The sequence below is a fragment of the Haliotis rubra genome, unplaced genomic scaffold, assembly GCF_003918875.1.
Source record: "Haliotis rubra isolate DU_JTF1 unplaced genomic scaffold, ASM391887v1 Scf357, whole genome shotgun sequence".
Taxonomy (NCBI): domain Eukaryota; kingdom Metazoa; phylum Mollusca; class Gastropoda; order Lepetellida; family Haliotidae; genus Haliotis; species Haliotis rubra.
The window spans coordinates 327,628-353,147 of NW_025767032.1; the positions used below are offsets into that span (position 1 = coordinate 327,628).

General features: G+C 40.2%; 1 protein-coding gene and 1 long non-coding RNA gene across 2 annotated transcripts in view; both read left to right on the top strand.

The window, feature by feature from the left end:
* Positions 1-9,835, top strand: part of LOC124285266 (alpha-mannosidase 2C1-like) — a 64,971-nt gene extending 55,136 nt beyond the window's left edge. Inside the window, 2 exon segments of the mRNA XM_046721462.1 lie at positions 7,632-7,775; positions 9,067-9,835. Of these exon segments, the coding sequence (XP_046577418.1) occupies positions 7,632-7,755 (124 nt within the window). The 3' untranslated portion in view covers positions 7,756-7,775; positions 9,067-9,835.
* A 2,175-nt stretch (positions 9,836-12,010) lies between these two features.
* On the top strand, positions 12,011-23,521 carry LOC124285276. Its single transcript, XR_006900778.1, has 3 exons — positions 12,011-12,031; positions 16,131-16,134; positions 23,420-23,521. It is a non-coding gene; the product is annotated as an uncharacterized LOC124285276 (long non-coding RNA).
* The last annotated feature ends 1,999 nt before the right edge of the window (positions 23,522-25,520 follow it).

A 25,520-nucleotide genomic window follows, 5' to 3' on the forward strand; every position in this document is an offset into this window, starting at 1 on the left:
GTTTTACCTTCAAAGCCAAGCCTTTGTTGAGCAGCCTTCCGTTCCTTCGGCCTTCCCCTTCGCTTCGGCTGATCCTTCTGCCCCGGGCGAAGGAAGCTGCAAAGTGGACTGCCCTTTGCAGTCAAAGCGAGCGCTTAAGGCGCAGAGGCAAGGGCAGGCCTGCTCAAGCGCAGCAGCCTTTTCGGGGCAGGGGGAAGCCAGCCCCGGCTTCCCGCTGTTTCCTTCCCCAGAGCCCTTATTGCCCCCCACTCACGTAAGCGGAGAGTTGCCGACTGTGGGGGTGCACTGCCTCATGCCACACGTCCCTGTCGGCGGCCGGTTGTCCCTATTCCTCCGGGAGTGGGAGGCAGCCACCTCAAATCCCTGGGTCCTGTCCACGCTCAGGGATGGCCATTTGCCACAGTTGAGGCGAGATCCTCCGTCTTCTTCTCCGGGGTTCGGCACACACCTGTGCCGACCTCCCGCGACAAGGCGGAAGCGCTCCGTGCCGAAGTTCAGTCCTTACTGAACAAGGCAGCCATCGAGGTGGTTCCTGTGGGTCAGCAAGGAGAGGGGTTTTATTCCACCTACTTCCTAGTGACCAAAAAGGACGGAGGGTTCAGACGCATTCTGAATCTCAGAGGGCTGAACAAGTTACTGGGATTCTGTCTAAATCCGTTCTGTGTGAACTTGTCCCAACTCTTCCACCTGTCCTGGGACCCTCGATAACGCATCTGCATCCCCATTGGCCTGGCCATGCAGGGCGATTTGTCAAAACATAGAACGGGTTGTTATCTGTGAAAACCACAAAGTTGTGCCCATAAAGGTAATCATGAAACTTTTCACTTATTGACCATTTGAGACACAAAAACTCCAACTTATGAGCAGAATAATGTTGTTCTGATTTCTTGAGACCACGACTAGCGTAACTAATGACCCGTTTCTCTCCATCCTGAACCTGATAAAGAACAGCACCAAGACCTTTTGTGCTAGCATCCATATGCAATTCAAACGGCAAAGAAAAATCACAGAAACCAAGGATTGGAGGTGATGTTAATCTGTGCTTCATTTCTTGAAATGCCTGCTCTTGTGCCGTGTCCCATTTCCATACCGTATTAGCAGAATTCTTTCGTCTCTTCTTTGGAATGGGATTTGGAAAAACATCACACAATGGTCTGGAAATCTGAGAGAAATTGCGAACAAACCGACGGTAGTAACCTGCGAAACCAAGGAAACGTCTTCCCTCCTCAGGCAATGATGGTGTCGGCCCATTCCGAATAGCCTCAACTTTCCCAGGATCAGGTTCTACTCCTCTCAGACACAATATGACCAACATAAGAGACTTTCCGTTTGAAAAAAAATGGCATTTCTTGGGAGCTACTTTCAAGTTGCTTCTCTGGAAAACTTTACCCAGCCTGTCAAGATGCTCATCTAATGTCTTGGAAAACACAATGTCATCAATATACACCAGGCAAATGGAGATGCAAATCCCCTAAACACTGCTCCATGAGACGTTGGTACGTCGCAGGACTATTACACAAGCCAAATGGGAGACTGTTATATTCGAAAAACCCTAACGGTCCAACCGTAAATGCAGTTCTTTCTTTGTGCTCCTGTGATTTCAACTTGGTAATATCCAGATTTCATGTCCAGTTTGCTAAAGAAACTATTTCCACCCAAATTATCCAGAATTTCCTCAATTCTCGGCAGAGCGTAAGAATCTTTCAATGTCCGAAGGTTCAACTGTCTGTAGTCGGTACACATCATAAGTCTACCATCTTTAGGCCTACACAAGACAACATTGGAAGACCATGGACTATGAGAAGGGCGGATAACATCACAAGCTAACAACTGATTCAAATGTGACTTAACCTCATCAAACATGGAAGGCGGAATGCGTCTACACCTCTGCTTAAAAGGGACATCAGTCAACTCTATCCTATGCTTCACTGCAGATGAATGACCCAAGGTCTAAATCATCTTTCGAGAAAATGTCACAATAACTTGAGATGATATTTTGACCTAACCGTAATTCCTCAGGTGATAGTGTCTCTGTCTCACACTCAATACCCTCCGGAAGTGGAACAGACAAACCATCTACACCACTAAGTCCAACTACCTCACTTGTATTACAAGTGGGAGACTGAATATCCTCTACAGTAACTGGATGCATCTCACACAAAACAGACTTTGTAGGCACAACCACTGTCCTTATTGTAACATTGTTAATACCCACTTTAACTGACACATGATGGTTCTGAGAATAGATAAACACAGTTGGTTCAATGTCCAAATCACTAGGAATGACTGAACGAGGTGTAGCCTGCAACAGTGCACATGTCTGAGCACAACTAATGTGCTTATCAACAAAACCTTCAATGATCACACTACTGTTAGCAGGTATAACAATAGACTTTGACTCAGCACTTTTCACCAGAGCTAATCTGTAGTTCCGTTTCTGCAGCTCCTTATTCCGAATTACAATAGTACGGAATGTGATGTACCAAGAGGTATGAATATTTGCATCCTGCAAAAACCTCAGACCCCTGTCATTTCTACACCTGTCTATAATAGTCTGTAGTATATTGGTACCCAACAGAATAGGAACAGTATGGTTATATCTGCTATCAGGTACTACCAAGAACACACAAGGTAATGCAGTCATGTTGTCTACACCATGAGCCACTATATCTGATGACGTATCCCAAATAAGGTAAACTTTGACCATCTGCACATTCTATCTCAAGAATTGTCTTAAGTGGATGAAGCAGAAAATGACGGAAGTGTGAATTGTAATGACTTTCACTAATAGTGGAAACTGTAGAGCCTGTGTCTAACAAAGCCTTACTATAAACTCCCTCAACAGAAATGCTCCCTTCAGTTGGCTCTCCACAAAGACCTGTTGGCAAACCAAGACCTGGTGGGGACAGTGATTTACTATGTGGGTTTACGGACGTCCCCTTCTCATAAACCCTCTCCTGTTTAAACCTCTTCCCCTGAAATGATCCAAGTTCACACTGCACCCATACTGCACATGACCATATTGTCCACAACGATAACACTTAACACCCTGATCATCATCCTCAACAACATCACCCTGAACAGTAACAGTGCCTGTATATTGTTGTGAAGAATAACTTCGACCCTGAGACCAACGACCTTGTGACCTAGAACTGGGTTTACCTGAAGTGGAAACATAATCATGCAGTGATTAAACCTCAGCAGCAAGTTGTTTCACAACACCATCAAGTTCGGCAGTGTCTGAAGATGTAGCAGCTTTAGCAGTTTGCTTTACTTTAGGAATGTCAGTGTTAACCATCGTGGAGGAGCGTGCTTCGTTGATACATCGCATCTCGGCTCTCAAATCATCAAAAGATTTAACTGAATCAAACATATGACCAGAAGCATCTTTAAGAGGTTGCAACATACCCTCCCAAAATACAGAGCATAGTGCTTCTTGACTTATGCAATGCACCAGCCACGATGGCTCGAGCATACAGCTCTTCCACACGACAACCCCATTCCTGAACAGACTCTCCCTCCCTCTGTTTTGCACTATAAAAGGCACCAACCAAAGAGGTTTTCTCTTGTACAGTCCTGTATATACTGTGAACCTTTGACAACAGCTCATCCACACTGGAATCAGTACTCATACAAAGCATGATATTACTCGCTTTCCCTTTTAGCGACCAAATGATAGCATTCTTAAGTACAGAAGGAGAATACTATTTGTCATGTAATAACCGATCAACTTCATACCGCCAAACAGCATACGATACCTCACCCTTGCCTGTCTCACCCATAAAAGTCGAGATCTTAGGCGGCTGGTTAACTGTGATAGAAGGGACTACTGATGCTGATGGAGCAGGAGACTCTCCCTGAGCTGCCAGATAATCTGTCATCCAACGTTTAAACACATCAAGATTATCAGCCTTAGGCTTAATACCCATCTCCTCTATGGTTTTTACTAGAATTTTAACATCTTCCTCTTCCATTGATGCCATGTTTCTAGACCACACACCAGACCCTAGCCAAAATATTGCAGCAAGGAAGACCAGAATAATACTAAACCCCATGAAGTTACCCAAAAACCTAAGCAATACCTAAGTCTAATTGTTACTTTAAGTGATAACCTACATCTTGAGTGTCAACCTTGTCTACACACTAGAAGTACTAGCAAGTGGCAGTGTCTAGAAAAATGTATGGTGCAAATCAGTCAAGCACGTCAAAGTAGTGTCTTAGTCTGGATTTTTGTCTAAAATGAGTGACACAGGTTTCACATGACAACAACTTAAAATATAATAAAATCAAAGGCAAAAACACATCAATACATACAGCCTCAAAATGCAATCAATTCAGGAAATCACATACAGCATATCACTAATACATGAATAAAATTCGGTACAAGGCTACATACCTGAAACAGTCAGGAGCAATAAATAGCTCACAGGCATAACATGTCGGTAGCCTGGAAACTTACTGTCTCTCTCCCAAACAATGTATTCAGAAATACAACTGAATTAAAGGGAGTACGGTTGGCAATCACATTATCACAAGTTCATGGTTATGTCATGGTCAGTCTCACAGTCTCTGGTGGTAGTTCACATGGTGATTCTGAAGCGGTGGTCCAGGGTGGTTGACAAGGTGCTCACAGCTCACAACATTCCTCACTGGGGCTCCAAATTTGTAACGGGGATGGCTCTGACTCAACAACACAACTCCGTTGAGGCTGTAGTCCAGATTTATTACGGTAGTTTGTATAAATAATACAAGTCTGAAACAATGTATATGAATATATAACACTCCATCAAAATACCTATTTTATCACATTCATTTCATTGCACATTGTTCAGATAATTAACAATCACAGCACTACCACTGAACATATAAAAAGAACTCAAAACAAATTGACATCACAAAATCAATGGTTCAGTTTCATATTAAGATCCTTAGGAATTATGGAACACATTTGGCATCTTCAAAACAACAATGAAACATCAACGTGTCTTACCATCTATGGGACAACTTGTTTCAAACTGGCCACATGTTGTGAGGCACCAACAAAACACCAAGGACCTAAAATATGTATGTTTTAATTAGCATGGAAATGCTAATTCTCACCAGTAAAGTAAACATACAATCTGTTTGGACTCAAACATTAATCTGAATCAATTGTAAGTGAAATTATTGACACCCACAATTTCTAACCATAGGTCAAAATATACCTCCACCAAATGCATAAATTCAGTTACAATAAATACTGAATTAACCTTTCAACAATTAAACATATTTTTGTAGTTTATTCCTTTTATATAAAACCAAGTGTAACTAACCTGTAATTCACCAAAGTCAAAATCCTCCATCCATGACTTTCAAACCACCTTGCCAGGTTGGGAGAAAGACAGCAAGTGAACAAACTTCACACTTTCCAAATGCAACTAAATTCAACATCCAATCACACAAGATGCTGCACATCTTCAGCCAATAAAAACCAAGGACAAGACAGCAGACCTGACCTCATTAAGACTTGGCTAATTTGCATAGGAACTACTTTCAACCCATGACCCAGTGGTGACTATAAATAAATCATGGACTTGTGAAAATGTAAACCTTTTCACTGACAATTGTATTATTGTTTAAGGTGTTATGAATTGATTCCAAACAGGAACATAAGACAAGACATGTTAAAATAGATTGCTTTTCCAGAACATTTTACAATTTGTATATTTTGTACTTGTTACACACTTGTATTTGTTACACACTTGTTTTGTACTTGTTACAACTGCTATTTCGTGTATTGTGCCCAGTCAAACTATATCGTATCGTCGGAGGTGAAGAAACAAACTTTGCAAATGAAAATAGATATGTGAATAGGAAACCTGCAATCAAACATCACAACACATGGTAATTCAGTTTTCCTTCCCGTTATGCTACCTGTTATTCATCTAAGCCGGAAATAGCAATCCGCTGTGTACTAATGTTTTGCTCCAATCTACCGATGATTCAGTTAAAAACGAACTGAAAATATAACATCAAAAGAATTTGTTCCATTACCGGAATAATTTATATCTCAAGCAGTTATTTTAATAGAGATAATATATATTGCTATCGTATTAGTATTATGCATGTTTTCTACGAACATATTTAAAATAATAATTAACATAGGCTCAGCACTTACGTGCCTAGAAACATTTTACGTATGAGACAGTTTGACAAGTCACCGTTGACTTCCCACGGAGCATGCCACTTTGATTGTAAAAACAAAATGTTGGCAATTAATTGTGAAACATGACTTCAGTGAGTCAATAACGCGGGTCTAGGGGTATATGGATGACGAGGCGGTGATCAGTTCGTGATTGCTGACAATAATGTGAAATTGGTGCTATCGCGGTAGGCGCAAAAAGCGGACCCTCATGAACATGGTAAGCGGAAGTGGTTTGCGTATAGAATGAGGTGATGCCATTTCACACGCGTTTTCTCCGATGTTACTGTAAACAGTGTGTTTTTTCTGAATGAAAATGGCATTAAATTTAATAAAATTAAAATGAGATCGAAGAGGATAGTATTTATTATGAGTTTTACATCATACGTTTTCGGATGGCATGTTTACTCGAGCTATATAACGCGGTGTGTTGCATCAGAGCAAACATGGTGATAGCTTAGATACATAGCATTCACTGACTTCATGTCAGTGAACGCTTTGTATCTTAGCTAACATGGTGAGTACTTGGCTGATGGTATGTCTTTATGATAAAGTCGTCTTTTATAAGTTATTACGATGTTCGTCTGATTTGAAATAACTGAAAAAGAAACAGAACCCAGCTACTGATCTGGTATCTGCATTTGCTGACTTTGTAAGTAGATGACTTGAGGCGATCTCGAACTTACTTCCAGGAAAATAGCGGCTGTCCAGCAGAGAAATGCATAGATTTTTATGAAATGATTCGATTTCATGACGTTTTAGAAAAGGTTTAAAAAGGTGAATAAAATGACGGTACAAACACCGAAAATTCCGAATTTTTGGATTGCATTACGTTATACCGAACCGAAGGCAAAATACCGCGGTATACCGTTTCACCCCTAGAATTCAACAATTCACATTGTTTCCCAAAGTACCCAGCCTAATACTGCAGTTTCTGAAGCTGAGTCAGATGTTGCTTATATTAGAATGAAGATGAGTAGAATATAGAATACTTGTAACAGGAATCATGTTCTGGATAGAATCTTGGCAAAAAAGGTTTAGAACCATTTGAATACATCACTGCTTTTAGGAGTGATCTTTTCAACAGGAACCTTGCTCTTTAAGCCGCGGATCTTGGCACTAAGCTAGCATTAATGAATGGTGATCTTGTGCTAAACTTACTTTTTGGAAAGTTCAGCATCAGGCCCCAGTTTATCCTAACAACCTTAATACACAACATTCCACCAAATGCATAAGTGTGTGAGTGAGAATTGCTTAACGCAGCATCAGCAGTTTTGCAGCTATTTGCAGCAACCAAATGCTTGAAACAAGATGCTTTCAGTGATGAACTGACAAAAGATTCCCAAATTACAATGACAATGCTTTTGACAATACAGAAACGTCATTTGGACATTTGTATAAACAATAATTAGAAGTAACACATTCTTGCATCCCATTTATGCCCTTTCAGATGTAATGGCCTGGAGGAGGTCGAAGATGAGGGGGAGGATGTGGAGCTTGTCAGGGGAGATACCTCATCAATCACCATCTCATTCACAGCATTCCAGATCATCAGCTTAATTGTGAAGTTTTAGTTTTAATAACAAGAATGGGCGGTGTCCTCCCATTACGCAGACAGGCAGTTCGCAGACGCCTTAAAACAACAATATTTACGGTTCAATGAACAGATTAGCTACTACCCGTTACCTACACATTATAATGGAATAGTCCAAATAAGAACGCAAGAAGAAAACTGAAGCTGTATTATTTACTTTGAAAGATGGCCAAAAAGACATTTGAATTTTGAATGCTGCTGCTGCTAAAAAACAAAACAAACAAACTTGATTTTCATAAACATTCTGCTTTAACCTTCTCGTCTAACGGTAGTTGAGATAATCATATTGAAAACATTGTCAAATTGACATCTAAACTGATTGGAGCATTTCAGACATTAAAGTTCCGCAGTTTTTCTTCAGGATTTACTCCCACCTGTAGTAGGCAACCAGATAAGTTATGAATTAAGAAACTCCAATAATTTTAGGCAACCATGTACAAGACTGAGGTACTCAACATCATCTTTTATTCCATCAGCAGTTAAAATATGGAATAATAATCTGATAGCTATTAGGAATTGCAACTCTGTTGCATCATTTGAATCTAATATCCACATGAAAGAAAAGTGTGCACCTAAATATTATTCATATGGAATAAAGAAGTTAAATGTTTTGCACACAAGATTACGATATATATGACAAGTACAGTTAATTATGATTTATTTAGAATAAATATAAAAAGTGACACATCATGTCAATGTGGCCATGGATGTGAGAATGTTTTTCATTACTTCCTTGAATGTCCATTGTTTACTAATAAAAGTAAACTGTTAAAATCTTTAGAAAGTATCGTTAAAATTAGAACATTGACTGGTCTTAATCTTATCTTTCATGGCAATGCAGGTCTCTCATTAACTGAAAAGCAGAATATGTACATATCTCTCTGCCATTTATCTATACAGTATATATGTCTCAAACAAAAGTGCCCAGTTAACTTAACATATCCTATTTTTGGGAGAGGGCTTTTCTTAGTTGGATAAGTTGTGCCCAAACCTTTTCTTGAATGCACAAAATGTTTTAATAAATAAACACAATCAAACCTCTCATTGACAAACCTGTTTTTATATTCGATAATAATTGATAGTAAAAATAATTTTGAGAAGAGAAGAGAGATTATCATTTAATCACAACAAGGTTCTATTTACACACAATCAAACTTCTCAGTAACGAACCTCTTTCACGCTCACCCTACTCTACTCACTGAACAGTGGACTGTTCCATTATACCCGTAGGTGTAACCCGAATTAACCTTCTAGTTCAGTGTCTGTCAACTGGGTGTCTGTCAATTGGGAGATACTGGTCTCACAAAGTATCGCTGGTTCCCCTTGCTCCACATCTGGGACAAGAGGTTGTCTGGCAACGTTTTAGTGATACACAGGTTCTAGATGAAGTCGTTGGACAATCAGATCCTGCTTTAGTTGTGCTTTCTGCAGAAAGATTTGATTGTAGCCTTATATGCCATGGAGACTTAGTATTACTCGGTTTCTATATCTGGAACATTATATTTAAATCAGAATCACTAAAGGTATATTTGCTCATATTTAAACAGTGCACTTAGTGTTCATTATGTCAATCTTAGTAAGGCTCTATCAATGAATTTCTTATTTTTCAGTTAGTCCTCTATTAAATGCAAAATAGCCATAATTATGTGCTCAATTAGAAATGTTTTTGAGGTTATTGTTAAAATATGTTAAAGTTTGTTTTCTTGTTGAAGGTGTTGCGAAGGCATATTATTGATCTTTGCTTAACCATGACTAACCAAGAAGAAACCTGAGGCAGCGGAGAGACTGGAATGTCTTTGAATACATAGCAGTTACTATTTTCTGATGAAAACACTGTCCATAACACTGACCATATAGTTATTATTTTGAAGATTTACTTGTTAAGTATCTGTATGAATATTTCCTGTTGACAGTGCAGTGCAGTTGATGTTTAACATGAAGATGAATAATCACCTCAAGCCTTTATTTTGAGCAAGATCTGTACTTGTATACTCAAAACAATCTATATTATATTTTACATTAGCATGCATTATATAATAAAATCACTGAGCTGGCTTAAACTTGTATTTTCTTGTTTTTCTTGCACATTTGTTCAAAGGATGTTACTTGTAGTTTCTTAGAATTTTTAAGGCTGTTAATCTGACTTAATCCGTCAAACAAAAAAATAGTGCCATTTTGTATTCTTTTGAGTACATGTTGCTGCAGATTCTACAGAATCTCACAATCTATAGTGGCATTATATACACGTGAAAAAAAATTAAGCACCCCTGAATATCTTGACGCTAAAAGAAGCATGGTTAAGTTCACGGTTCCCAATTGCGCAGATCGATGCTCATGCTGTTGGTCACTGGATTGTCAGGTCCAGACTCGATTATTTACAGAGCGCCGCCATATAGCTGGAATATTGCTGATTGCAGCGTAAAACTAAACTCACTCACTCAGCTTCTGTATGATGATAGGTGTGATAATAATGTTCTTTTGAATTATTGCTGTATTAAATCTACAGGGGTTACAATCAGTGTGTGAAATAGCCACTGGCCCGCTAGCCCATGGCTAGTACAAATCCAGTCGGGCTTGTAAATCTCCAGAGTCACTGGCCCGACTGGCTAGTGAATTTTCATGGGGTCATTTTGTAATTATGTCACTCTCCGACTTGTTCAGTTCTAATACACTTTTAAGTCATGCGAGATTATGGCCTGATAAAAATGTTCATCATATTAGCAGCTTAATGATGAAACCTGTCTACATTTAAATTTTGGGGTAGAGAATTATTTTAAGGGCTAGTAACTTTCAGGCATAGCTAGCCTAACTGGCAAGCAAAATTTGGAAACTATTTCGCACATTAGTTACAATGTTCAATAGTTTTTCTGCCACTATGGTATGAAGAAGATTATCAGACGGCCAGAGATAGAAAATTATTGGTATGCATAATTCTGATATAAAATTTCTGAATTTGTCGTATCCAAGCTGGTAACATTTGAAACTGACTACTGTCTATCAAGTTATTTACTATCAAAAGTTGAACTCATTAATATCGGATGAATCCGCCTCTATTCTCAAGAAAAAGGTTGACGAGACATACCGTCCAAACCGTCCAATGTCATCTTTAGTCATAGCATCAAATCCCGCAAACGGCATGAAAACGCTCATTCCGTCTACGCTAACTCTTTGCCCAGCCACGATTGGTTCAGCGGTGCTGCCCTTGCCACCACCAGCGGCGTCTTACAGTAATGTGATGGTCTGCTCACTAGTGGAATAACACGTGGACATAGGGAATGCAGGTCCCAGGGGCGTAGCTACCATTATAAATGGAAAGCCCGGGCTTACACATGATTGTTGCTGAAATGGTTGGGCAAGCCCTCAATACTATCTAAATATAAAGCTTTGCAACCTATCGGGCTTACACGAAAAACTTGGCTTGCTTCGCGCCTGGGTTCCATATGTGTAAACGATTACAAATCGTCTGTCCACTAACACCTGTGGCTCGGGGAAGTTTGGCTCCAATTTAAGAGGCACTCTGACCATGGTTTTGCAACACCGTCGTTCTGAGTAAACTGTCTTATCGCCCATGGTCGAAAAGATCGACGTCTATCATCGACGGTATTTGTCGATTTCATGATTGCAATCTGCTAGCTACTAACTGTGAAACGTGAAGAGCTCGTGCCACAATGCTCTGCCTCATTCCAACTTCCAATATGCCATTCCTGACCTGACAGGCGCCAACACGCATAACTGAGCTTAACACCATAGCAACGTTCAGGTGTTTATCATTGAAATGTGCATCAACACACGCACGTTCCTCTGTAAATCTGGAATTATCCACGGTCACGTGCACATCATGAAAACATGAAAATTGGCGTTACCACGAAATTCATAACACGTGAATGGAATTTTCATTTTCTAAATCCATGTACAATCATACAACATGGTTCCTAAATATTATCCCCTTCAAAACTGAAAAGTGTTTTTCAATGGCACAGTTAACATTGACGTGGGATATGGCGATATGACCTTAAGGGGAAAATGTAGGCATCCCCATTGGCACATTAGTGTTCTACATCTGTTTCATAAGATCTGTGCGTAAAGCTTCAGCGTGAAAGTATCCACAAGACTGCTTGACTGGAGGGCAACCTCCCAACTGCCAATACCCGTAAATACCCCGGTTAAAATTGGTCCTCTGGAACCCATGCTTATCGTGAGAGGCGACTACCGGGATCGGCTGGTCGGACTCGCTGACTTGGTTGATACATGTCATCGTATCCCAGTTGCGTAGATCGATGCTCATGCTGCTCGTGCTGCTCGTTTGAGTGTTTGCCGAAGATGGCTTGCAGTGTTCATGGCCTGTGTGACAGGCGGGCGGCCTTTTGCGTCCAGTAGTTCCAGTATCAAATTCTGAAATCCAGAGTCTGCAGTTTGAACGTTGTATATGTTTGTTCCACCAGTCTGAAGATGATGACGTTGTCGGGAATGTTCAACCGTATGGGGAATCGAACCCGGGTCTTCAGCTTGACGACCGGACGCTTTAAACCATTAGCCCCATTTCTTGTGTCCACCGCCGTTATATTGATGGGGTATTGCTAAAATAAAGTGATTTTCACCAGATCAGGTTTATTGTTTTGACTATTACAGAAGGAAACAGTTATTATCTTGCTGACAAGGTGTAAAATTATCAAACATAAGTAAGCTCACTGAACATACATCACCTGCTAGACATTGTAAAAATAATATCTCCATAAGCAGAAGCGCTAGTACAGTTTCGACTGTATCAGGAGCGCCTTTTTGTGACTGTCAAGTCGGGATCATGCCAGAGAGGGAAGACCATGGAAAGGTGACCTGTTCTTTGCACCCATGGAAAAGTAAGGTTTCAAAATGTTTGTGTGATGGACATTTACAAATCTGAAGCTTCAGAGACAAAAATGTGTCTAGATGTTGCCGTGTTTGTTTAGATGAATACCGGACTTGCCATAACAAGGACTCTTACAAGATATGGCTGAGCAGAAATTAAGGAGTGAGGGTAAAGTTTCATGTCTGCTCTCGAATGAATATGGTAATACCAATGAGAGCCGTGTGCATTATAATGTTTTACATTTTGAAATATGAAGTAGCAGTGAGGGATTGGGTGGTCCTGGCATAGTCAGGCTGGTAAGGCTCATAATCAACTTACGTGCCCATGCTCCCCTAGCCCAGACATTGATTGGGACTTCCCCAGGAAGCACAGCCTAGTCGAACTCATCAAGAATTTTCTGGAAGAATAAGGAGACACCGACAAACCACAGCCTTCGACATTACCAAGAGTGTCAGAAAGGCTGTGCTCGTGGTAGAGAACCCACGCACACACAAGAGAGCAGGAGTTGTCAAACCAACGGCACCGAGAACATTCTGGAATCAGACAATTTGATAATTGGGATGCAAGCGTGACATGTCAATGGCAAGGTCCACATATTTGCCATGTTTTTTCCCGAATCTCGTCAGTCACATTACTGTCAAAAGGGACAGAAAATTATATTCAATGATATAAACAATTTCATTGGTGAAACAATATTTCCCTGAAACTATCATAAAATAAGTCCAATCTAAAACACCTTGTTTGTTGAATGCAGTAGTAATAAAGGACAATATCATGTTTGTTGTCTAAGATATGCCTGAGACATTTCCAAATAATTTTGTAATTGCCATCATGTTCCATGACGCCATTGACATATTCTGGGTGGTACCATGGATGGACCCTGGAGTCAAACCACAAGAATGGCGAAGACGATAATAAAAGGAACGAATTGAGACCACCAGCATTTCATTAATGACTTCAGTTAAACAAGTAATCGCTCAGGGTGGTTTTGTATGTTGCATTTAAATTTGTCCAAATCGATTTGTGATGTTTTGTGATTGATTTCCCCAGGACCGAAATTTTAAGCAAAGCTCTGTACAGAATATATCTTTCCTTGTTTCGGTTAGACACTTTGGAGCCGATTTTTGTTTGAATGACTTTGTCTATTAACAGTGTTTGGTTCTTTGTCTTTGGAAACTGAACACTCAATACCTATAGACTTAACTTGGTGCGTCCACTCGACTTTCTCCCTACCGTTCCGTGACCCACTGACAACCTGTTTACGGGGGTTAGCCAGGGCGATTCTATGTAGGCCCACCACTGACAAGCGTATATTTGTTATTATATTTCCGCCTAGAGCATCAGGTAATTAATTAATATGGTTGTAGCGGATTATCCATGCACTAGACCATTGCGTTATGAAACCTAATGACAGGATATATGATACTATATTTCTCTAACGATGGGTATCGCATAACAAATTAAACTTCAATTATCATAGAATTACACTATCAATTTCCTCTACCGTTTTGCCACTTTAGCCATATCTAATGTAACATATGTTATAACAAGTACAAATCCAGTTGAGTTGATGTAGTTGGATTCCACACCACACTCTGAAACCCGCCCCCGATTTCTCGAAACAAACTTTAGATTTACTCAAATTTCAAAATGAGTTTGACAATTTGAAACAGCTGAATTTTTAACTCAGCTGCATTTTAAAAATAAAAAATCCCAAACAACTTACGTATTCTATTCACCAAACTCAAATTGTCTACTATGTGGGAGTTTAATATCGATTTCAGTTCAACATGGGAAATGAGTTTTCTCAAATCTGAGTAGAAATTCGAACTTAAGTAAAAAATCAGACTTAAGTTTGTTTCGAGAAATCGGGGCCTGATCGACAGCGCGAAAGTCAGCGATCTAACCCACTGAGACTACCACTGGTTGTCTAGATCACAGACTTGTATCCTCTGACAAGTGTACGTAGCTGCAAGCCATGAATAGACAATGCCTAGAAGATTGGATTGGATTGGTTGTTGTTTAACGCCGCACTCAGCAATGTTTCCAGCTATATGGCAATGGTCTGTAAAAAATAGAGTCAGGACCAGACAATCCAGTGATGAGATCGAGAACATCGATCGACACATCGATCGACACATCGATCGACACAATTGGGATACGATGATATGTGTCGACCAAATCAGCGAGCCTGACCACCCTATCGCGTTAGTCGCCTTTTACGACAAAAATGGGTTACTGAAGACCATTTCTAACCCGGATCTTCACGGGTGGTGCCTTGAAGAGTGAGTGAGTGAGTATTAACGTCACATCGGCAATGTTTTAGCCATAGCGTGACGAGAACAAACTTTATGCTGATAATGAATATGTGTTTATTATAAAACCTGTTGTCAAAGGACAGTAAAATAACTAGACTATCACAGTTAGAATTAACACTAGCATGTATTAAAACTAATAGCACTATTTGGACAATGCATAATATAAAAATAGACCAGAGATCGCCAACAACTGAAGGTAGATCACCATACTAGGGACCATGGGGACTTACAGTACTTTTGCTATCTGCATGGACGTTAGCTGGTTTACACCATCCCTTCAGGTGTTGGCGATTATGGAGAAATGAAGCCGAACCTTAAAAGAACCAATATCCTACTATTAAAACGATTGTAGATATAAAATACTTCAAATGAAATGGGACTTACGTACCCTCTCAGGGGGACAATAATTTTATGGTTCTTCAACCCCTTCGACGGCACATCCATACCCAATCTCTGTTAAAAATCACATCCTATCAAATATTGTAAAAATCATCACTATGTACATAAGACTTTATGAATTAGATCTATTTATGAAGTTCAAGAGATTAAATGAGAATGGACGTCATTAAAAAGTTCCTTTGCTGTTTTGAGGATGCCTTGAAGAAAGGGATTAAATGAGACATGTTATATTTATGGCTTCACTTTCTCATTATAGTTCAAATTCAAGAATTGACTGACACAGTATAACCGCACATCTGAACATTTTTTTAATGCTGGGATGGAAATACTTTTTTCTAAGTGTGCCTTAGGGCACCAGACAAATATTTTAGGTGTGCCTTTCAGAAATCGAGTATGCCCACATGTTTTTAGAATAAATGACAATGATGATTGTTACTTGAAATTTATTGTTGAATAAAGAAATGGGTTTATGAGCATTCACATATGTATGGTATCATTCAATTTGGAAAAAAATTGTTTTAGGGATTAAATGACTGAGATCAGCCTCTTTAAAACAAGCAGTAGTGCCCTCTACCCGCAGAGCGAGTTATGGCGATAGAGCTTTCGCCAAAGCAGGTCCTCTGTTATGGAACCAACTACCTGAAAACTTGAAAAACTTGTCAGACATAATTCCATTCAAAAAAGAACTAAAAACAGTTCTTTTCCACAGAGCATTCGACCAAGCGCCTTAGAGCAAACCTTGGATTCAGGCGCTATACAAATTTTAACATTAATTAAATGACTAAATGTGAGTTATGTCTCTAAAAAGACCGAGGACATTTTTAAGCGGTGCCATTTCTATATTTACCGTGCCATGGCACACTAATATATGGGGTATTTCGAACCCTGAAATGGCAACGTGTTATACTACGTATTCATATTTCATGTGATCAGTTTAGTCTGATCACGTATTGAAGTTTTATTTACATTAACACGACCCAGCACATCAGTCTGAGTGCTGAGTGCTTAGTCAGATTCAGGGGCGGTGGGGTAGCCTAGTGGTTAAAGCGTTCACTCGTCACGCCGAAGACCCGGGTTCGATTCCCCACATGGGTACATTGTGTGAAGCCCATTTCTGGTGTCCTCCGCCATAATATTGCTGGAATATTGCTAAAAGCAGCGTAAAATTCACACTAGAGCATCCAACGATCACAGCGTGACCAGCCCGTTATTTGTGACGTTTTACTCCCACAGTGCCCATTTTTGGAAATGGGCAGAGTTTAAACAACAGAGGGATTAGCTAATAGTCTGTATCGGGCTAGTGGGCACTGATATAGGCACTGACCTTTGTGACGCTGTCCGCCATCTGGCTTTTAAGGTTTGTTAATTGACGCCCCAACTTCACTGTACATTTGATAAGCATAAATGTCCATCAAGTCAGAGTCAATTTATTCATGTCCATTCTGTTTATGTAAATACATATTATGTATAAAACTGTATGCCAGTACTTGTACTCAAGAAAGAGATGACTCAGAGAGGTAGAGACCCACATGACGACACGGGACTCTGTTCCGGATAGCCAGTCACACACGCAAGAGAGTAAGAGACTTTACTTACATAGAGACTTATATCATATGCCCGATCTCGAACAATACATTAGTAACATATCTGTGCAGAATAAAATCACAAATACTCAGAGATGGTTGTATTGCTTTGTAGACTCCCGAGGATTCATTTTTTACTCCAATTATCCCACAATTACCAATTACAAGACTGTTTGCTTTCTCGTATTTTCCTCTTTCTCACGTTTGATCTCTTTTTTTATAAATAAGTACAATTTCAAATATGTGTTTATTGCCGGTGTCGTTTTAACCAACCTATTTTGACGGTAAGAAATAAACCTTTTTGTATTTCTATTTCATTTACAATTTACCCAACAGCTTTTCAAATGGGTCCTCTTAGGCGGGCTAAAAAGCTGTGCAGAGGTGCGTCTTTAAGAACTGTCAGAAACCTGTGATTGTTGGTTCGAATACCACCAGCATACCGTACGCTGTGTTATTTTTTAATATATTTGATTATCAAAATACCACAGGCCAGGTTGAGCATATCAGACCACTGGGGTTCTCTGACTAATCTCTTCACAGCCTGTAACTAAATATAATCCTGATGATTTAACTGTCAAAGGACTGCAGTCGTGCAACGTTGGACCTGCCGACTAGAAAATATATATCGTGGGACGGCAAAACCCCACCTGATTAAATTGTTTTTATTGAATACAGGTAGTTATTTGCGTCAGTGATGATTAAAAATGATAACAACTTTCATGTCTGTAAATTTATCCCAGCTGCAGGGCGCAGTGTTGTGATCATGAAGATCATCAGATGTTCGATTTTAAACTTGCCTTTTCTCCAATAGACACAAAACAAACCCATGTCATGAGGCGCTGTACTCCGTGATCACTGACAATGCCCTTAACATGTGTGGCGAGCGTAAGGCGAATAGTTGAGAGATCTGTTTACGAAGCCACACGTGAGTGGCCATAATGGAAAGCCAAAGTAGGGGATAGTCATATAATCTGGAGCTCCTTTTTCGCCAAATGATGATTCGAATTCAACAGTACCGATTAACATTTTTTTTCTCTTATAAACACGGCTTGATTTGTACCATCACAAGATGAACAATACAGATGTCCACAGGGACACAAAGAACACACTACACCGTAATAATATATACTCTATGAACTTAACAATGTTTAAAACACACGCCCTTCTTTACTCTCATAACAGCGAGTGAGAGAATCTGGTTATACTTCGCTTTTTGCAATATTCTAGCAATATCACGGCTTGAGACACCAGAAATGGGCTTCACACATTGTACCCATCTGGACTCTAACCAGGGTCTTCAGCGTGACGATCGAACGCTCTAACCACTAGGCTACCCCACCGCCCCCTCAAGACAGAAACATTTATGAAAGCAGTCATAGCAAAGAACAGCATTTTTTGTAAACTGACGAGCAAAAGAAAGTACACAGGTGTAATTGTTGTTGCAATCCCAAATATGCGTTCTAACTAATAAAATTATTGAAAAACATTGATTGTATAGAACGCAACCATCATGTTTCATTTGCCAAAATGCAACCAAAAACATTTGTACGTGTTTTGCACGAATATTTGCAAAATTGTGACTATTGTCCCATGCACCAGCACTTTTCTGACAGAGAGTATAAAACCTGTTTGTCGTGAAGACTGAACAATCACTTGACAGAAATCTGGAAAGGCCAAGATTGACGTCGGCGCAACGAGAACGGGCCAAAGGAATGACACAAATGGGTGCTTTCAACAGCGATATTGCAAGGACATTCGGTTGCACAAGACAAACCATAATTCGGCTGTTTAACCGTTTCAGCACGACAGGCCAGACATGTGATCGACCCAGAAGTGGACGTTCCAGAGTCACAACACCCCAAGAGGATCGCTATCTGCGGGTTATTTACCTACGCAACTGGATGTTGACGGTGACGTCATCAGTAGCCACATCATTGGGTCATCGTGTAATCCGATTCACAGTGACAAGACGACTTCGTCCTGCTGGCATGTATGGGCCTACCGACCGCTGCGTGGAATGGCCTTGACCTTCCAGCATCGTAGGAACCGTCTGCAGTGGTTATCACTACATCGCTGTTTATTGTTACAATGTCATTTTGCTGATAAAACACGTGTATTGCAGTGTGCTTCAACATACATTTTCCATATCATCAAAAGGTTTTGTTATTTTTATCTGTGTACAACCTGTGTACTTTCTTTTGCACATCAGTTTAGATCGCATTTGCTGCAGGATACAATGAGTCGCCTCTACTGATGCACTTAAACGTCCCTTCTTTGAATACCCAAGTACTCCCAGACAATTATCATCGGTGGTCTTAGGATACCGAAAGTCAGGGGTGCAGCTGAGGCCTTCTGCCTGTGTACAGGCAGGAGCAAGGACGGTCTGAGTATCAGTTCCAAAACTAAGCTGGTAGGCCTCTGCGACTTGGAGTCTTTTCCCCACTGTAGGACAGATTACTTTAAATGGTTGACAGCAGAAAATTAGGAATCATTACTGAAGAAGAAGCTCGTGTCCGGTCCTGTAAACTGCATTTATATACCTCGCTTCGTGTCACTGTGTCAGTATGTACGACATCCCTGACTCTGTTTCGAATAGAAATAATGTAATGCCATGACAAACTCAAAACAAGGAGATGCCGCTTGTCTCCAGCGTGATATGCTTGTTAGACATCTGGACATGCTACCACAAGAATCAGCTTAGAGTAGCTTCCCTTTGAAAAAGGGCCATAACTCCAGCCCTCGGTCGGATTGATAGCCGCGAATTTTCTGTTTGTGTATACTATATCACTGCCTAAAACAAATTTCAGTTGGAAATACACTGCTTGTTATCTTTGTCCGATATTTTTGACGCAACATGTTAATGGCACATTCCAAGAAAACTTGCAATGTATAGGAATCATTTATGACTACACAATTACCGGGATTTACATATCATACTGGCCTTAAATCGGAAATTCGTTCCCGTATTTAGGCCCATGGAACTAAATTAAGATATTTGATGTTGGGAGTGATCTCCCTTGGTAAGAACACATGACAAACGTTAGTATTTAAATCGTTCAAATTGCGATCAGGGGATTTCAGATGAACAGATAATTGACACGGATCAACCTGAAAAAGATTGTAATTTGACATATTTCGGAACTCTTTGAATATGATAAATGATAAATGACTTTTGAGAACGTTAGGGAAGCAAATGTTTGCAGTTGACTGTTCCTGAATTACACGTGTTTTGAAACTTTTTTTCGTTCAGACTATTCCAGTTGAATTATATAATAGAACTTGCATGTGATTTTGCAATAAAAAATAAACGTTTTGAGTGCTTGAAAAGTCTATACGGACTCACCAACGGACATCTCAATAAACTACAAAAAGTCCAAAATACAGCAGCACGTATTATGTCCCTTACCACTAAACGAGACCATATCACCCCTGTACTCTCATCATTACACTGGCTTCCAATCAAGTTCCGGATTGACTTCAAACTTCTTTGCATTGTGTATAAATGTTTGCATAATCAAGCTCCTTCATATCTCTCTGAACTTCTCACTGTGTACTCCCCTACCAGAACTCTCAGATCTCAAGACTATTGTCTTCTCTCCGTTCCCAAAGTTCTCCTTTCTTCTCTTGGCAAGAGGTCTTTCCAGTACGCTGGTCCTACTCTGTGGAATTCTCTCCCTCTCCACATAAAGCAGTCATGCACATTGGAAATTTTCAAAATTAAGTTGAAGACTTTCTTTTTTTCCAAAGCCTATCCCTAAAGTCAATCTTTCTGTCATCAATTTCAATGTATACTTATTTTGCTATTTTATCCTCTGTATGCATTGTATGTATGCTTTTATGTAGCGCCTTGAGCATGTATCAGTGGGTGGAAAATGGCGCGCTTAAAATATCCATTATTATTATTTTTTTAATATTGATTAAACGTCATATAGGTCATTAAGCATATCATGTGGTTGATTATTTCCCATTCAGTATGTGCAATTTCTTATAAATGCTTGAAAAGAAGATTTGGATAACTTGCCGCTGACAATTACGACAATCGAGAAATTCTAGTTGAACACACATTCACAAGCGAAAGGTACGAGTCTCGCGCACTGTACGCGAATTTACGCACCAAAGCAAATGCGGGTAGTGATATAGTTCTGAGAGAGAAGAATAATGTCCAGAACGCCATCAGCAATGATATTCACGAGGATGGACATTTCGAAAGGAAGATACCTTTGACACAAAAGTATTTACCGCTTACCGCCTTCAACACACCACTCGGTAGATGCCGATCGATATCACATCACAAAACGAGATAATCATGAAAAGAATTTACATGCGTTACAGTGGTTTCCCATCTGAGAGTATCATATCATAGTATGGTAAGAAAATGATGATAAAGGGCATAAGTAGAATGGCATTAAAGTGTTGGACAGAGCTGTTTAATTAAATAGGACTTAAACCCAACACGGACAAATGTCACTTGAAAGTGAAAGAAGTCAGTTATGTTGGACATTGTTAACTGGTTGACTGGTCAAGGTGTCAAACCGGGCCCTGGGAATATCACCGCAATGTTTGAAATGTCCGTTCCAGATGATGTTTCATGGGTCAGATGATTTCTTGGTATAGTTGTAAACATACCTTTGTCAAGCTACATTAGTATACCGGGAATTCCCGTATTTAAGCCCCGGGCTTAAATACGGAAAATCACTGTTCTAGTGATGAAATATTTTAACCATATTTAAGCCCAGGGCTTAAATTCGAAAGTGCACAATATTTTGACAAAGAGGAAAAGAATCAGGATTTTTTTTAAACTCGTTAATCAGGAAACTGGTTTTTAAATTCAAAATTTAAAGTTATGAAAATGTTTACTCGAGTGAGTATATGTGAACGTGAATGATAACGTTGACAGTCTTTAATGCAAAACACGAACTTCAAACGATTATGAGAAATGACTGACATCTAAGACAATGACTAGTCTCTACAGTGAGTATTTAGAGCCACACTGTTTTCAGAGTTCAAAGCTATGGAAATTTTCACTCACTAAATACGGGAATTCCCCTGTGTTAACGGACCCATCACACAAATGTTCGATGCCTCCGAGAATGTGCAGGGTATGCCTGTCGTCCACAGAATGTGACGGTTTGTTATTCAAAGGAGATTGTCATTGTCCCCACATCACTGCAGTATGGCTTTAATATCTATCAGGGACACCTCAATGCAGAGCTGTGTAAAAGAAGACTGACTGACTGAGTTTGGTTTTACGCCGCTTTTAGCAATATTCCAGCAACATCACGGCGGGGGACACCAGAAATGGGCTTGTAAAAGAAGAGCAAGAGGCATTATGTATTTGTGTAACATGAACTCTGAACAGTGAGTAGCTGAAAATGCAGCATGCAACAGCTGCAAAACATCAACAATAGAAAACCTCTCAAATGTCAAGACATTCCCACCAGACCTTGACAAATACTCAGCACAGATATATACTCACCATCAAAAGTTTAGACTCACTAGTGTAAATGTAGCCATTTACTTAAGTCAACTGTTCTGAACTAGATTTTACAAAGGTTTCCATACTGTTTAAAGGTACTGTTTACACATGAACTGATGTATTGTAAAACAAATTCGTAACGTTGAAAAGATTATTGTCATGGGTTAAAACAATGTTGAAACTGAGTGGAAATTGGCGAATTTTTAACAAATTCTTACACCATAACACAGCTGTTCACATTCACGATATTTGCACATGCTTTTTAGCAATCTAATGCATGATCCTCGTGCAATTCACCTGCATAAAGTTTGCAGTTGGTTCCCCAAAGTTAGTGGAGAAATTCATCTTCGATGTAACCACACATATATGTATAAGATATAGTGAGTGCTTTGGGTGCTTTTGATGGGTAGTATATTTAGTTGGAACTCTAATGAATACCTTGTACAAATTCAACAGTTGTGATAAGAAAAAGGGGCACTTTGCTTGGTTCGAAGTGCCATTCACTCTCCTATCAGACATTGACCCCCAGTTCTGGTTACGGGAACATTGCAATATTTGCTCAAACCAGAGACCATATAAAGTATTATATAGTCTCTGCTCAAACCTAGAGATTCACACATAAAATGAGTTGTTCAGATAACCTACATAGCATTTACGAAAAGGCAGTGCAGTCGGCCAAAAGAATTTGGAAAAACCAATAGCGATGACCCATTCCTTGCCTTACTGAACCAAGACGTACACTAATAGATCAAGTCGTGGGATCGCCTGTACATCGATACATGTAACGTAGAATCCAAACTGAAACCCCTTTTTCATCCAAGTTACCTTCAGCTGTTGTTCGACGACCATCCTGTTTTCACAAATACCTTGTTGAACAGAACATGATTTCGCTGAAATACCTAAACTGCTGCCTGCACTTGGACCTGGTGACTCGGTAAGAATCCTCTCAAATAATGGATTTGATAGACTAAAACTTGTAAAACGACTAGATCAGTAATACAAGACCCTACATCATATCAAAGCCCAATTGCGTGGAACGATTCTCATGATCGTTAATCACTGGATTGTCTAATCCAGACTCGATTACTCACAGACCACCGCCATATAACTGGAATATTGCTGAGTGCGGCGTAAAACTAAACTCACTCACTCACGCCTTGAAAGAGGAACGGATGAGGAATTTTCCTGACTAGCGGTCAACTCAAGTACAGAGATTGCAAACCTATCTCCCTTACTGTGCACATGGCCCACGCGCTCAAAACGCTCGAGCTCGTGTACGACAGTTACCAACCAACGCAAAGCCATTGCTTGGAAATACAGTATTTATTCATTTGTTCACATCTGAGTAAGCACAGAAAGTTACACCGGTAAGAACATTAATTGGTAAACAGAAAATAAATCTTTTTCAGTTTTTGTATGATTATAGCCTCCATTGGGATGAATATGGATGCATGCATGCATGTATCATTGTATGATGTATGATAAGTGTTATTGTGTGTTATGCATTATGTATTCACACACGTTCGTAATACATGATGATCGTCACCACAGTTTCAGTGTCTCGGCTACATTCTGAAAGCAGCGGCAGGTAAGTAAACGCGACTCGTTCTTGTGTTCTGACTCATTAAGAAACAGGGGTCTAAGGATACTTTTCAATGTGCACTTTGACAGTACAGATTCAGCATCATTCTTTTGCTTCCCGAAAAACTGTTCAATGCCTATAACTTGGTGCATTTCATATCGTCTGCTCGAGGGCTCAGGGGAAGCCTTATGGCAAAACGTTCCCTCGTCACGCCGAAGATCACGCCTGTAGATCTGCTGGTAACTAGTCTGAGTTCGATTCCCCACATTGGTAGAAAGTGTGATGCCCATGCTTGATACGTCTGAGGCCCGTGTTCGATTCCCCACGTGGATAATAACGTGTGAAACGTTTCATCAGAATCCGCTCTAAATCCAAAACCGGGCTCGAAATAACATACGTTTGACATACAGATGCGACACAGTTTCACTTCATCTCTATTCCACAAATTATTCCACGTTATGACGATCGTATCTCGCATATTTTAACACTGAAACATTGTAGTCACGGCACATATATCGTGTTTTGAAAGGTCCCTGAGTTTGTGACCATCAGGCAGAGAGTAAACCGGTAATTATTAGCCAGATCAAACCATGAAGGCCGTGGGATCCGACGTTCGTTCAAGGCAGGCGTTAAATGCAAGGCAGTGTTTTTTTCCATAGTCGGTCGGGGCGGTGGGGTAGGCCAGTGGCTAAAGCGTTGGCTCGTCACGTCGAAGACCCGGGATCAATTCCCTGCATGGGTACAATGTGTAAAGCCCACTTCCAGTGTCCCCCGCCGTGATAATATTGCTGGAATGTTGTTAAGAGCGGCGTAAAACCATACTCACTCACTTCGTCTACCCATGCGTCTTAGACCTTCTTTGCATCGGGCTTTCCACCCCACATGAGTACAATTTGTGAAGCTCATTTCTGGTGTCCCCCGCCGTGATATTGCTGAAATATTGCTAGAGGTGTACAACTGAACTTACTCACCACACGAAGCTGACAAGAGCATGGGTGTGGTGCTGACAATAATATAGCAACATAATCAGGAGCTGAGTGAGTTTAGTTTTACGCCGCACTCAGCAATATTCAAGCTATATGGCGGTGGTCTGTAAATAACCGAGTCTGGACCAGACAATCCAGTGATCAACAGCATGAGCATCGATCTGCGCAATTGGGAACCGATGACATGTGTCAACCAAGTCAGCGAGCCTGACCACCCGATCCCTTTAGTCGCCTCTTACGACAAGCATAGTCGCCTTTTGTGGCAAGCATGGGTTGCTGAAGGGTCTAGGACAATTGCCACCCAGACAATTCCCACCTAGGACAATTCCCACCTAGGACAATTCCCACCTAGGACAATTCCCACCCAGGACAATTCCCACCCAGGACAATTCCCACCCGGACAATTCCCACCCCAAAATAAAAATAACATGAAGAACATAGTTCAGTTTCAACATTTATTCATTTTGACATAAATACCATATAACAATATTCCATATAAAAACAAACATCAACTATTACTTTCTTCATGACATGCTTTAGTATGGTTGAACTTAT